Raw genomic sequence first — 14,892 nt, 5'->3', positions numbered from 1 at the left:
ATCTTCCAACCATCTATTCGCTTCGCAGCTTTTACAGCTCTTTGTTTGAGTTATCTGCTGCTGGTCTCACCAGGGAAAAAGTAATACATTAGATACTAATGTGTATATAACTTGAATACAAAATGTGTGTGTATTTGCTGTATGTTTCACAGTGTTTTAACGCTGCCTTGGCTATGCAATACTGCTGTTTAAATTGCCTTGACTATTCCATTTGCCTTAAAGTATGTGTGTAAGTGGGCGGGTGTATGTGAATCTTAGTGTGCTCCTATGTGCTCACAAAATGGACACCCCTTGCACGGTTCACTGGGGTCAGTGCTAAAAACTATATGAGCCTTGTAAGTGATTATTAACCTGTGCCCAGAACAGCTTTCCCATGTGATAAATGCATGCTTCTGACAATACATGGGCATAAAGCATAATTGCAATTAGATCAGCATGCGTGTGACTTTACTGCCATCACAAGCAGTTTGTCACCGAAAGCATTTCAAAAGGGTGGAATGTTTTTAGTGCTCAGAGGCATACAGAATGTACCAAGTATCATGAGAGCACTGTCATGGATCACCCACAGTGGATGAGCAATGTAAGATTTCAAGACAAAAGTCAGCATGAGAAAAACACACTAGTCTAGTAGTAAATCCATCTGTTGGCCACAGCTTCAAATAATCACGCAATGTACAAAAAGTAATCAAATCAAAACAGCATTGCTATCTTGCGCTGCAATCTTGTGATAATCGTGATGGAGCTTGCAACAAGGACTCACGACTGAGGCTCCACACTGACACCTAGTGGCTATAAGGGGAATTTGGAATATAAAGGCTTTTTATTAACATTGCCTTAGAGAGCAAGTCATAGTACAGATTTGAGGAAAGGAAGAAATTCCACCTTAGTTTGTGAATTGTCCCCAGGATTATCACCTTGTCTGTGGGAATGTTAGAACAGCAGTACAGATCCCCAGTATTTTTGTGGTGAGTTCTGTGCCAGAATGCTCAGTGATAATGATGTCACCCATGCGTACAGTGATTCTGAATTGGAATAGTATGGGAGTAATGGATACATACACCTTGATAATAGAGTCGTAGCATGCCCTGACACAAAGTGTCCTCATGGTCTAGTCTAAATGTTGTGAATGACAAAGCTTTCTTTACGGTGTTAATAGACTGCCAGGAGCAGGGTTAGGCTTATTAAGGGTTATGAGCACTTTAATGGGGGAAGTCAGCTTGTAAAACTGCCGTTAAGGTTTACAGAGGGACTGCTGAATTAGCCTGTCACCACAACTCTTTCAAAGGGATCCTCCTATGTACAATGTCAGTGGAGCTAAAAAGCACTTCAGGGTTTTGTTTTCTTATTGAATGCCTATTGAGTGAATGGGATGAGTATGTTTTTTTAATGTGTGGGGAATGTCATTGGAATAAAAGGCAATGTAGATGGTTTTATTTATTTATTTATACATTTTAAGTCTTATTGGTCTTACATGACTGCTGTGGCTCAAAGTGTAAGTACATGAAAATGTCATTGAATTGGGTGGAAGGGTTCTGAATGAATGTGGGTTAATATTCTTTGGTTTTGTATGTACTGTGGAGCAGTCGGTACATTCATTAGACCACTGTTGTTGTATGTATTTAGAGAGCTCCTCTTGCATTTGGCTTTTGGAAAAGGTCAAGAAACCCAGAAACCCCATATGAGGAGATCTGTGCAAATGTGTTCCTTTTTTGGGGGCATTGGTACACCAAACAACTTTGTGTGGGATGTAATTCTCACATAAGTTTCTTCTGGTTTTAGGGCTTTGGAACAATGGCTAGATTGAACCTCCACATTCTTATTTTTTCCATTCGTTAACAACAAACCTTTCCACTAGATGGTGCCAAGCCTCCACAGAGTACAATCCCATTCTTGTTTTTTGTATGTACAGTTCAAGCAAAATTTGTAGCTCAAATATCCATGTTTTACTACATTATTATTTCATTTGCTTAGCAGACACTCTCATCCAGGGTGGTGTACTCAGCTTATTATTTACATTTTATACATACATACAGCTGGATATTAACTAAAGCAAGTCAAGGTACCTTGCTTAAGGTTACAACAGTACTGTCCCACCTGGGATTTGAACCCATGGGTCTTTGCAATGTGTCTGACTCATCCTTGGCCTTCCTCTAGCATAGACAGACCCTTATGTCTGTGTGTTACACACTGACACTGAAGAGTGCTATTCACTCTGGTTGTTTTAGACCCACAAGGAAATTGCTCAGCTGTCTTCCAATGTGTTTTCTTTTCCTTTAATTATTTTTTTTTATCAGTGTATTTAATTCTTATTCTTTAAAAATGTTGTAATAATTTGGAATGTAGAGCATGCAAAACATTGCCATCTGGTTATCTGGTGTCAGAAATGGTTTTAACACTGAAATGTACCTTTCAGTGAGCATGGATTGGACCAAAACATGGAAATGTACTTAAACGCTTGGCTGCAGTGTTGCATGGGAGCACCACATTGCTGTCTGTGTCTGACAACCCAGTATTGTTCTTTAATTTCCATGTTATTCTCCGAGTTTGCCATCTGAATAGAGTCATTGTGACAGTGATTGGAGGAGTCTCTGAATACTTTAAACTTGTGTGACCATTTGAGTTCTACTTTATATTTGATGTATACGTTTGTTTGCTGATGCTAGCCACACTCAGAGTGGACAGTGTATCTTCCAGGGTGCTCTGACAATGTATAATTTATCTGTATTAAATAGCAATATGGGAAGACCGAAATGTCACTGTTCCTTGAAATGAACTTGCTGTTTATTTTGTCCTTGTAATAAATGTTTTCCCTCCTCGTTTGTGTAGCTGACATGATTTTGAAAACACTAATACTGTTTGCTGACAGAAAGTTGTAGTGACTTTTGGACAAAGTGGGTGGGTACGGGATGGGCTTTTTATAGCTGAATAATAGACTTACTTCACTCTTTATAAAATAATGTAAGAAAAAAATCATGACTACGACTACTTTAATCATATATTTTAATTAAAGTGTGTTTAAGCAAGGATGATTAGATTATTATAAACACATACATAATGCTCCAAGAGATTTTTAAAGAGTGACACTAGATTATTCCTGAAGGTTATTTAACATTTTCACAAGCATTCTACCTGCAACGTTGGAGAAAATTACAGAAACATTCATTTTGATACATGTAGCTTTTTTAAATGTGTATGAAATTTTGCAGATGCTTATGCTTCGAGTGTGGGTTGAAAAAAAAACTTATAACGTTGTGTTGGACGTAACCAAAAGAAGTCTTACATGACCTCTCCATAATGTTGCAAAAGGTCCCAGTAGTAAAGTATTGTATTGTCTGTATTTCATTCAAATGCATGACATTGTATCATTGTATTTACATGAGATGGCATATAAATAATGAGAAATGAATAATTACTCATAATTACGTTGAGGCCATCTAGCTACAGGTGTTTGGCCAAGTGATTTTTGGCCAGGAAGTGGACAGCGCCATCTCTTCCGTGAAACGCCACTACGTTGTTGCTGGCATTACGTACCGGGACATCTTGAGGTCTGCCAGCTACGCATAACTGCACGAATTCCACACGGCACCACATCGCTGGAACAGCAAGTCAGACTTAGGTCTCCACACACGAAGAAGGTATGGCATCTGTCATAGTTTCCCCACTCTACAGATAAATGGTTTCTTCATGAAAAATGAAACTACACCGTTGGTTGCGGAAGCTGTTAAGTAACCGGAAGTTAGCAAGCACCAGATGATCATATGCCTAAAGTGGGAGGAACGAAGGCCGTAGCTACTCACGTCCCTACTTCACTGAAACGGTATCGATGGCAATTTTTTAATTCGTCTTAATTTTAGGTAAACTAATGATAGTTTAGTTGTTTACGCTTTATTTATTTAAAGGAAATCGCTCGTCTTGTTTGACTTGTAGGCTTATTTTCAACTGTTTGCTAGACTGGCAAGCTAGATAGCGAACGTTAGCTAGCTAACTGTTAGCTATCTACATATAGATAGCTAGATGGCTCCTTAACACATTCGATTCGACAGAGAAGGTCACGTCTTTACTAGCTAGCTGTTTAAATGCATAGCTAGCTAACGTCGCTTCTCCCTCCGCAGCTAGGTAGCTACTTTCGTTTTAACAGCAGGTTCATTCATTTCCGATCCGGTGTGAAAAGGTGTTTCACTTGATTGCTAGCAAAATAGCTAATGATAGTCACGAAGGTGAAACGAGCAATATGTAATCGTGAGACAGGCAGGCGTTGCTAACGAAGTTATCAAGTTACTCACTTGATAATTCTTTTTAGCCACCTGGTTAGCTAAGCATCGCTTGAAGATGGCTAGCTAGCAGTATCATATCTTGATAAATGGACTAGCTATGTCAAAACGATTATCTACTTTGCTCGAGAGCTGAGCTTGTTTGTTAATGCTTTCTAGCTAGCTATTTAGCTGCTGTGAAATCAGTTATGAATGTAGCCAAGATTGCTGTAACTAGCTGTTTGTTTTGTTTTAACGTTAGTGAAGTTACTCATTCAGCTCCGTCGTACTGCAGTATTTGAAAGAGGTCTTGACATCTGCGGTTTGGTGACGAAGCTTAAGTGGTCTGTAAGCTAACTAACTGATGTCTAAACAACCCCTGCGAATTGAATTATTTGGGCTCAGGGTCAAATGCACCTTCACATCACGCAAATTGACGGCACTTGTCACATTTTATTAGTTAGCAAAGCTGTTGACGCGTTAGCTAAAATATTGGCTAACGGGTAACCCCAGTAACTGCTCGCTGAGTCGAAAAAGAGACAAGTGCTCAACTGAATACTTCGAGTGACGTTAGCTTGGCTATGTTCTGGCTAGCTCAAGTGGCTAACCTTAAGTTACATGTAACTGGCTTCCCGTCAGTAACAAGTCTCATACGTAACAATCGAACAGACATGCCAGAAGGAACACGATCAGGATCAAAAACGTGGCTGAACTCGGCCGAGCTAGCTAAGTGCCACTCAGAGGGCAAGCAATGAGACCAGTACAACATTTTATCTTTTATAGCTGTTTAGCTACATAGGTGTTTTATAAGTCATACTTTTCTGCCCATTTTAACTGTCAGGCACGTTAAATATCCTTTACATTGAACCTGATTGATAAAATTACCATCATGTGTTTCAGATGTTTTCAGTGATATGAGGGTAATTTTGCACCAAGAAAAAAGTTCATCTTTGATGTTTGACTCATCCTATGAAAAAATGTCCATAGCAGGTTTCTGCATCATGGAACTAGTTAGAAGAGTTGAGAGCTAATCAGATGTCACTTTACCCCTTATTTGATTCTGCGACCATTTTGGCCAGAGTAGCTCTCTTGGTGTAATCTGCTTAGCTAACTGTAAATAGCTATGTTGATATTTGTTCAGATAGTTTATGCTTAACTTTTTCTATTTTCTATTTGTGTTTGACTTGTTGCTATATAAATGTAGTCAGCAATTTGAAGTGGACCATGGCCATGTCTTAGAAGACACTTAGAAGACAGCATTTGTTGAGTTGATTTTTGCATGTGCAAATCAATTGGCACAGAACAGTATATATGATGATATTTGGAGATGACAGTGCTCTGAAGTTGAGTGTTCTAAGATTCTTCACAGTGGTGCTGTGGTGTCTATAAAGCACTCGGGCTGTAAACCGACAAGCAATGTTCCAGGAATGGAATGTTGAGTTATGACCGTTAAGGACTCAATGTCCTGCTCGGGGAAGGGTGGGCAGATCTGGCCACCTGAAGATAAAGCCAAGCACACAGTCGCCTAACATGATATGGGAGGGTGGTTGCACTCAAAACGGTTCCTCAGAGTGTGCGATCTGAACCCAAACCTGTCTGACAGGATTGTGCGAATGATGTATTTTATTTCCCTACCTTCTTCCCTATCACATTCTGTCCATGAGCCCCTGCTTGGCAGTTAATGTGCCATGCAGTTTTATGTGTGCATTCAGCATGATAACAGAAAAATGACAACACAGTTAGGTGCCTGTGTTTACTGCACAATGATGTTGAGCATATCTTTATTTTTCAGAAAAGGCTATTAGCAATGAATACATTTTAATGTGTTCTTCACTGGAGATTGCAGTTGGAGATTAATAAATAGAATCAGATGAGCTTTTGCACACCATGTTCAAAAAGCCGGGCTGACTAGATTTTAATAGCAGTAATCCAGTAGGGGAAACGATAGGGGTAATGTTGAAGGGATGTGAGAGAAAATTCTGTGACGAGAATCTCAGCAGGAGTTTATAACTGTGGCTCAGGGTACCATTCTCTGCCATTAGCAGCCCATTGTTTGGGAAGCTGTGCAGTAAATGCAGTTTTAATGTTGGGGAAGCATCAGAAAAGAGAACCCAGATGTTACTGTAGTCTAGAAAAAGAAGTGAGAGATTTTCCTTGTCTCTTTTGCCCTTGTCTGCGTCACGTGTCAGACCCGGTAATTTCCCAGTGTTTTTCTTGTTGGAACGTTTTTCAAAATGCAAGGAGCCAAGCCTGCCTGTAATTCTGTTTCAGCTCTCTAGAAATAGCCAGACCTCGTGCAAAAGGTGATGGATCAAGCGTGGAATTCAGCAACAGGAAATCATAAGCTCTGTCCACTGCGGGGCTTGGGTCAGAGTGGTCAGGCAGTTTGAAGTGATATGTGCTAGCCAAGGTTTTTTTTTTCCAGTTTCTTTTCCTTTTTTGTTTGATGGGTTTCTGCTGCGTCCCCCTTTTTCGTCGTTATCTCTTGGACAGCATGCCCTTCCAAGTGATGGGGACGTGTTTCCTCCCGCTTTTCCTGCTCCGCACTTCTAAAATTTCCTGTCTTCTCAGCAGATTTCATCCTCTCTTCTCGCAGCATGCCCTGACTTTTTGAAACAATTTCACTCTCTCCTTGTCTCGGCTTACAGGAGAACTGACGCCTCGAAGCGAAGATGACGGACTCCAAATATTTCACCACTACCAAGAAAGGTCTGGTGCAAACTATGGGCAGAATACCACATCGGGTTATTTCTGTGTATTTTTTTTCATGTTTTTATGGGTTTATATGTTAGATTTAGACTTTAAATATAACAATAATATAGGATTGTATGTGCTTGCATTGGACTGCTAGTTCAAGGTTGAATTTGTCTGAAAAACCCTGTCCCCAGTTTTGTTTTTCATGCATTAGGTGACTCATGGTCCAGTATGAAGCAGTCTTTTTCTTTTAAAAACCGAGCACATTTCTTGTGTTTGCCTCTTCAACATCTTAAGGCAAACTAACCAAGAAAGTCTTTCTTAAATCTGACGGTGGCATAGCTACACAGACCATATTTTGACCTTGTAAATTGCAGCAGCGAGCAGGGAAGAAAAGTATGGGAGGAAATTCTGAAAAGGGGGCTACTTCAGACGTATGAATAGGCAAGATCATTGCACCGTTACTCACCATTACCATTACTATGTTACTCAGCCATCCAGTGTGTGCTGCGTGACAGTGGGAGTTGCTGTGAAGGCCCATCTGTTTGTTACCTTCACCTGTGGCAGGTGAAAACAGGCCAGGAACAGAACGGCTGTTCGCTTAATGAGATTAGAGGGCCTTAGTCTTTAGCTCTTTCAATCCAGCCTGCTGTTCCCTTTGCAACCGGGCGTGCTTGTTTAACCTCCCCCCTCCCTGCAAAGCCCCGACAGAAAGCAAATAGGAGTTGTGCTCATTTGGGAGGGGGCACGGGGTGTTTTTGTTTGTCTGTGGGAGGTGGTTTCTGACACTCGTTCAATAGATATGCGTCTAATCTCTTTTATGACCGTGGCAAGCTGCTCACTATGTGTGAAGGTGTGTTTCTGTGTCTCTCTTCTGTATGTCTGCATGTGAGAGATTAATGAATTTTCCATAAGAAGTATTTGGCTAAAGCCCACCCACACTCACATTTGGGTAAATATTTATATTGTCACATCTGGCCGCGCTCCGTATTGGCCCGACCAAACTGGGGGAGGCTGAATCCCGCCTTCAGGTGTTTGACTCTGTTCGCAGTTAACAACAGTGCTCTCGCTCCCTTTTCAAATGAAAATTGAACTGCGGGTTTGCATGCAAAACAAGGCGGGGTGCAACTGTGCCTCAGATCAGAGTCTCACGGCCTGCACGTGTCCTCCTCAGGGGAGATCTTTGAGCTGAAGGCGGAGCTGAACAGCGACAAGAAGGAGAAGAAGAAGGAGGCGGTGAAGAAGGTCATCGCCTCCATGACTGTGGGCAAGGATGTGAGGTGAGGTTGCATAGGCTGCAGGCTCTGTGCTGAGATGGAGGAAATGGGGTGTAGGGAAATAAGTAAGGGTTTGGTCATCTGAGCTACTTTTTGTTTTACGTGAACATTCTTCAGTCCAACTTTTTTCTGTATATTTCAAGTGATGTGATGACCACACGCTCTCTTTTGACATTTAGCGCTGTATGCCTGTTCTGTTTAGACAAATACATCATGGTAACGACAGAGTTAATGAACTTTACTAATGAAGTTGCTCTGAATTGAATGAGTTTATTCACTGCTCCCCTGTTACCCTCTGCCGCAGCGCCCTGTTCCCAGATGTAGTGAACTGCATGCAGACTGACAATCTGGAGCTCAAGAAACTGGTCTACCTGTACCTAATGAATTATGCCAAGAGCCAACCAGACATGGCCATCATGGCTGTCAACACCTTTGTCAAGGTAGGGGCAGGCCTCACCGTCATCCATTGAAGATTGCTCTCCTTTGCATTGAAATGAATGCAGTTGATGGATTTGCTGTTGTTTAAGCTTGTGACATATCATATTGTACAATATTTGTGCAATATTTGTTATGATGAATTGAGTGATTCTCAATTTTCAAGACAGTTTTATTAAGCAGAAATCCAATTTGGAGCTCGAGTCACAGGCTCAGCTTTGCATCCTAATGTGAAGCTCTGTAAGAGAGCACACAAGGTGGAGTTGAAAGCAGACACCGTTTCAGCCGATGCCTTGAAACCCGAATCCGATCGATTCTGACAGGACTGCGAGGACCCCAACCCCCTGATCCGGGCGCTGGCCGTGCGCACCATGGGCTGCATCCGCGTGGACAAGATCACCGAGTACCTGTGCGAGCCACTGCGCAAGTGCCTGAAGGACGAGGACCCGTACGTGCGGAAGACGGCGGCCGTGTGCGTGGCCAAGCTGCACGACATCAACGCCCAGCTGGTGGAGGACCAGGGCTTCCTGGACACGCTCAAGGACCTCATCTCTGACTCCAACCCCATGGTGAGCCCTACGGAAGGGCAGTGGGTGCAAAGGCCCTGATGACTCATTTGAAGTTATTTGAGTTGGTAAACCGGAATTGTGTGCAGAGACTGTCTTTCCATACTGATCTTCAGGTTTAAACGTCAAACATAAAGGTCACAGAGACTCCTAATAACTTTTTCAATTGCACATTCATTGCTTGTGCACTTATGGGGTCCCTCCAAATAACACCCACCCTTTACTTATGTTTGCATGTAACTTCATCTCTGCCGTAGGTGATCATATAAATTGCCTGCTACCTCACTTCTGGTGAACATACAGTGCCCTAATTTTAATCTCCTCTTAATCTGATATTTGTAAAATAGTCTCCAGATTTCAGTATCCTACTTCATGTTATGTGCTTCTCATGTGGGAGGGTTTCACCACCAAGAACTACCTCTTGGCAAATATTTCAAGGCTCCTGGGGCATCCTGACTTTGCTGGATCTCGTTTGAATTTCTACACAAAGGCAGGTGCAGATTATTGTTAGCAAGTGCTATGAGCGTGCCAAGTAGCTGGCAAAATGAGTATTCATTACTGAAATGGTTACTCCTCAGAAGACAAGTACTATACTAATTAAGAAATTAGGCCTATTATCCACACACTGTATGGGTAGTAAAGTAAATGCCTGATTCAGCACAGCTTCATGTGAAAATAGATGTACTGCTGTCACGCTGTTGGGTGGAAAAACCCGATATAGTCTGAGGCATTCCGCTGCTTATCAGCTTCTTGGTATTATCAGAAAATTTGTATGCCTTTATCTCAGCGTTTCCTGGTTGCTGTTTGTAAGATTCCGATTTGCCTCAATGTGTAGTCATCGTATCTCCATCCTTTCCTGTTATTCCATCCTGTCACTCTTCCTGTCCGTTTGTGCTGACCACCCCCTTGCTTCGGCTGCTTGCAGGTGGTTGCCAATGCGGTGGCGGCCCTCTCGGAGATTGCCGAGTCCCACCCGAACAGCAATCTGCTGGACCTGAACCCCCAGTCCATCAACAAGCTGCTTACCGCCCTCAACGAGTGCACAGAGTGGGGGCAGATCTTTATCCTGGACTGTCTGGCCAACTACACCCCCCGTGACGACCGCGAGTCCCAGAGGTGAGTCTCCATTCCCACCAAACAACTCACCCCTCTCAGGTCCACTTCACTACTCTTGTCCTACTTTAGGTTCTCCACCTATTTCCGGTTCACTGGTCGTGCTCTTCTCTAGGTCCCCATGCGTCTGCTTTATTAAAAACGTCAGTGTCCTTAGGGTATCAAGAAAAGTACATTACAAAGGAAGTGACAAAGCATCTGTCTCAACATCCCTTCCTCTCTTCTTCAACCACTCTGTCCATTCCTTTCGGACGTTTCACTATTTTATTCTCACACCTTTTTTCTCTTTCCTCTTTACATTCTACCCTTTCTGTCCCTTGTTTCTGTCCCAATTCCCTGCTTCCTCTTATCCTTTTCTCCCCCTCCCCTCCTGTCATCTCCCTCCCTCCTTCCCGGTCTTTTCTTTTCTCTCCGTCCGCAGCATCTGCGAGCGGGTGACCCCGCGTCTCTCCCACGCCAACTCGGCGGTGGTGCTGTCGGCGGTGAAGGTGCTGATGAAGTTCATGGAGATGCTGCCCAAGGACCTGGACTACTATGGCACGCTGCTGAAGAAGCTGGCCCCGCCGCTGGTCACCCTGCTGTCGGCCGAGCCCGAGCTGCAGTACGTGGCCCTGAGGAACATCAACCTGATCGTGCAGAAGCGGTAAGCAGGGGGCCACTCGGAGCGGGCAAATCCAGCACGGTTGGAGACTGCCATGATGAGCACAGCATGGTTCGGTGAAAGTGCTCCATTAGGATGCTTTTAGAAAAATACTTGGAAACTCAGGAGCAGAGGTGCCCTTTCCACATCATATTACACACTATTCTCACTACACACTTTGCTGTTTGGGAAATGGAAAGAACATAAATTCATCAGTACATTGTATTTAAAGAACTTATGATGAACAAAACATAGATGCTAATTATTTATTCCTGTCTAGACCCAGAATTAGTTTTTCAAAAGGGGGGAGTTTTTCAGCTATTTAAAGTAATTACATTATACATAAATACACAATATAATCGTTAATATATATAAATAAAACAAAGCTGTTTCTTTCTCAATATAAGTTACGTTACTCACACACTGTCCTATCCTTGACATCAGTATGGACGTAAAGAAAGAATGATGGTGAATATCAGCAAGTTATTAGATTATAGATTGTTGAGAAATGGTGCCTCTGTGCCTTGTGCCTGGGAGCTCTGCTGTGTCTAACCAAGAAGAGAATGGCATTGTCTGCTACGATTGAGCATCGCGTGTGAAGGCAGCAGTAGCGCGTGGGTGTTGCTTGCCACCCTCCCCTCCCCTTGTTGAGGCCAGGTTGATGACCCTGTCTGACTGCGGCTGGCAGCGGAAACAGCGGGGAAGGGCCGAAAGGGCAGGGTCAGCAGCGCATTACCATTGCCAATCAATACGGCCCAGATCAATAAAAGCGCGAAAGCATTAAAGCGTTTTTACCACCGGATTTATTATTCACACTGCATCGTCAGATCTGGCCACGCCGCCGGGGAAATTCATTTTCCCACTCGCGAGCAGTTTTGTTACAAGATTGCGGGCTCAATGTGGAGAGCAGCAGGGATTCGCGCGACCGCTAAGCCTTGTGGTGTGAACTCGCCAATAGTCCCCGAATTGATTGACTGTTGAAATTAATTTTACTTCCGAATGGAATTGATTCAAAGCCTTTTTTTTTCTCTCCATTTTCCACACTCGTCAGAACCACTTATAAGGCCAAATAGTCGTCACTGGCTTGGACGTGCAGACTTTCAGTAGAGTGCAGCTGTTGTGATTGTGTTGCATGATATAAATTCTCCTCAGAAACACTCATGTGTCCGTGTCTTTCTGTGCAGCCCAGAGATCCTGAAGCATGAGATGAAGGTGTTCTTTGTCAAGTACAATGATCCAATCTATGTCAAGCTGGAGAAACTGGACATCATGATCCGACTGGCCTCCCAGGCCAATATTGCCCAGGTAACCCATCCAACACCTGAAGCAGTAAAGCATGGAAAAGGAACTGTGCAAATTCACCAGACCTTCGTCTGTTTTTAGTAATGGAGCGTCCAGATTGTAGTTTTACCATTTTTACTGTTGTGGAATTTATTTCAAGTGACATGCACCTTGGTGGCTAATGAAGTAGGAACTCTTGAATTTCTTGTGAGCTGCAAAGTAATAATGGCAACAGTGTAGAATTTGCTCTTCCAATATAATGTATGAAATGATGGCAGAACATTTGTGAAATTGCATTTTTATTAAACTTCAGAAGCAGTCTCATTATGTTAAAATGATGTTGAAGACATTAAGATTACACCGTTATCATAAGTCATTTCTCAAGCGTTTTAACATATTGAACAGCTAAAGCAGTTTTTCCCGACATCACATAGCATAGTTAAATGTGCTGTCAAAGTGACAAATGTAAACTAAACAGTGTGATTTTTGAAGAAGCGATTAGTCAACAAAGCAAATTCAAGTAAAGAATTAACGAAACTGACCAACGGCAGCATCACATGAAATTGGAAAATGTGGTCAGGAAGTGTTGTAAACAAAACACAGAGCCGTTGTTTTGAGGCAGTGATAAGACAAAATACTCAATCAAGTAGGAATACGCCCACATGACTAATTAAAACTGACAGAAGTAACATTATAATATACAATATGCAATTTATAATCTCCCTCTTTACCTCTGAAGTATAAAAGCTTTGAGCCTGCTGACCTCTGTGTGTAGGTGAGCTGTAACATTGAAAAACAAAAGATCTGATATCTTATTGGATAGCTATTTCTTATTGTTAACTTTATTTTTTTTATATGGAAAACAATTTCGATTTATGTTTTCATGCACTTTTATCTCTACCAACTAGCATGTACCTTGTCTGACCAGCTCTTGAAACTCATGTCATGCTGCGCTTCTAATATTGTTGACTCCTTATGTGGCTTTTTGCTTGTGTTGTACTCTGCCTCACTTGTAAGTTGCTTGGGATAAAAGTATCAAATGAATGGATGAAAATGTAATTTAAAGTAGCTAGCTGGGCATCAGAATGATAAAAAAAGCAAGCTAGTTGACAGACCAGACAAATGGTTTGCTAGCTGCGAGTAGCTTGGGTGGCATTATTTATCCATATTATAAAATCAGTTTCACTGTTAAAAATAATTTGTACTGTTAAAGTAATTTGTGAGCAACCCCACACAGCTTGCGTGCAAATTTTCGTTATGCCCGATTTTTGTATCTTTCTCAGAGTAGAGCTCTGACCACGTCCAGCTTCACTCTCAGTGGAGCCGATGTGCTTTTTGCAATCTAGACACCTGCAGTGCATGAAATTGGGGTAATCACAAATCCTTCAAAGCTGAGTTTGATTCACTTAGCTAGGCTGTCCAAGTGTTCTCTCAAACTGGCACTCTACTTTTGCACTATTTTTGGGCGAGGGGTTTCATTTTTGGAATGGTGCATTTTTTCAAAATTGCTGGCATGTGAAGGACATCCTTCTGTTCTTGCCATGCTAAAAAAATACTGCAGTGAAGAAATGCAGATGTGGATATATTGGAGGAGAATCTGTCTCAGTGCTGTCACATTCGAGCAGCAGCGTAGAGGTTGCAGGTACGGGAGGTGGTTAGTTATCTGATCAACTCCCCTTCTCGGAAGTGGATCGGTTTCATTTCTGAGGAAGGCAACCCGCCTGGCAGCCGCGAGGATGGGCAGAGCATTGTGCTGCTTTCACACTGTCGCGTCACGTGGCATTTAAAAGTAGTGCATTGTATTTTGAGACTATTTTAACAAAAGGCTCTGCTCAGCCTTTAGGCGCACTGAAGAATAGCGCTTTTGTGGGGTTCAGTGAAGCTGTCATATTGGGTTTCCTACAGCTGAAACTGCAAACCTAACTGCTACACATGAAAACCAGAGGGCACCAGCTACCTGTGTCGAATCGCTGGTGCATTTGAGCTATGGTCAGGCATTCATCTAGGACAGTGTTTTTTTTATCTTTTGTAATTTGGCAAATATTTGTTGAGTGTTGATAAAAAATGTATTTAAACACAGGGCTTAAGTTAAATTGGGTACATCTAGAGATAACGGCGGCAGCAGAGCATGGCTTGGAAAAGGGCCACAGCCAGTGTTAAAAACATCTGCAGTCCATGCCTCATAAATGTGCCAGGCTGAGATAGATGAATGAATGCCGTCAGGTCACCGGGGTTTAAAAATGTGTTTGGAAGCTGTTATGACTCGGGGCAACAAAACTGTTTCACACACATCTTGACACTATGGGCAATAAATGTGCAGGAGTTCAGCCAATGAATCAGTGCTCGGAAAGTGTATCGGAATATGATGCTGTAACTTTATTGGGTGTGGATGGCTGGGGCCAGAGATCTTTTTACAGCAAGCGTGCGCCGGCCTGGAGACCTAACATGAGATGAGCATTACCAGTGCACATAATTACTTTGAAAAATGCATTTGACAGCCACATTACACATAGCCTTGAATGGACCTTGGGCAACAAAAAAATGTTTTATGCACATGTAGAGAACATTACCAATAGTGTGTCAAATTTGAGCAAAATTGGGTATTGGTGCCAGGAATGACGTGAGGAAGAAATAAC

At 42.4% G+C, this 14,892-nt stretch overlaps 1 protein-coding gene across 6 annotated transcripts in view; it reads left to right on the top strand.

The window, feature by feature from the left end:
- The first annotated feature begins 3,512 nt into the window (after positions 1 to 3,512).
- Positions 3,513 to 14,892, top strand: part of ap1b1 (adaptor related protein complex 1 subunit beta 1) — a 29,030-nt gene continuing 17,650 nt past the window's right edge. For 3 of the 6 annotated variants that reach the window (XM_036528077.1, XM_036528078.1, XM_036528076.1), the window contains exons 1-7: positions 6,923 to 6,959; positions 8,119 to 8,224; positions 8,526 to 8,661; positions 8,980 to 9,225; positions 10,148 to 10,338; positions 10,757 to 10,978; positions 12,160 to 12,280. In XM_036528077.1, coding sequence (XP_036383970.1) covers positions 6,923 to 6,959; positions 8,119 to 8,224; positions 8,526 to 8,661; positions 8,980 to 9,225; positions 10,148 to 10,338; positions 10,757 to 10,978; positions 12,160 to 12,280 — 1,059 coding nt within the window. Of the gene's footprint in view, positions 3,636 to 3,762; positions 3,855 to 6,898; positions 6,960 to 8,118; positions 8,225 to 8,525; positions 8,662 to 8,979; positions 9,226 to 10,147; positions 10,339 to 10,756; positions 10,979 to 12,159; positions 12,281 to 14,892 lie in introns of those variants that run through there. The other 3 variants (XM_036528073.1, XM_036528074.1, XM_036528075.1) reach the window with 3 other exon arrangements.

The sequence above is a fragment of the Megalops cyprinoides genome, chromosome 4 (genome assembly GCF_013368585.1).
Source record: "Megalops cyprinoides isolate fMegCyp1 chromosome 4, fMegCyp1.pri, whole genome shotgun sequence".
In the NCBI taxonomy this organism is placed as follows: Eukaryota; Metazoa; Chordata; class Actinopteri; order Elopiformes; family Megalopidae; genus Megalops; species Megalops cyprinoides.
Note: the sequence above shows the minus strand (reverse complement) of the source record. Positions and strands in the feature narration are given on the sequence as shown.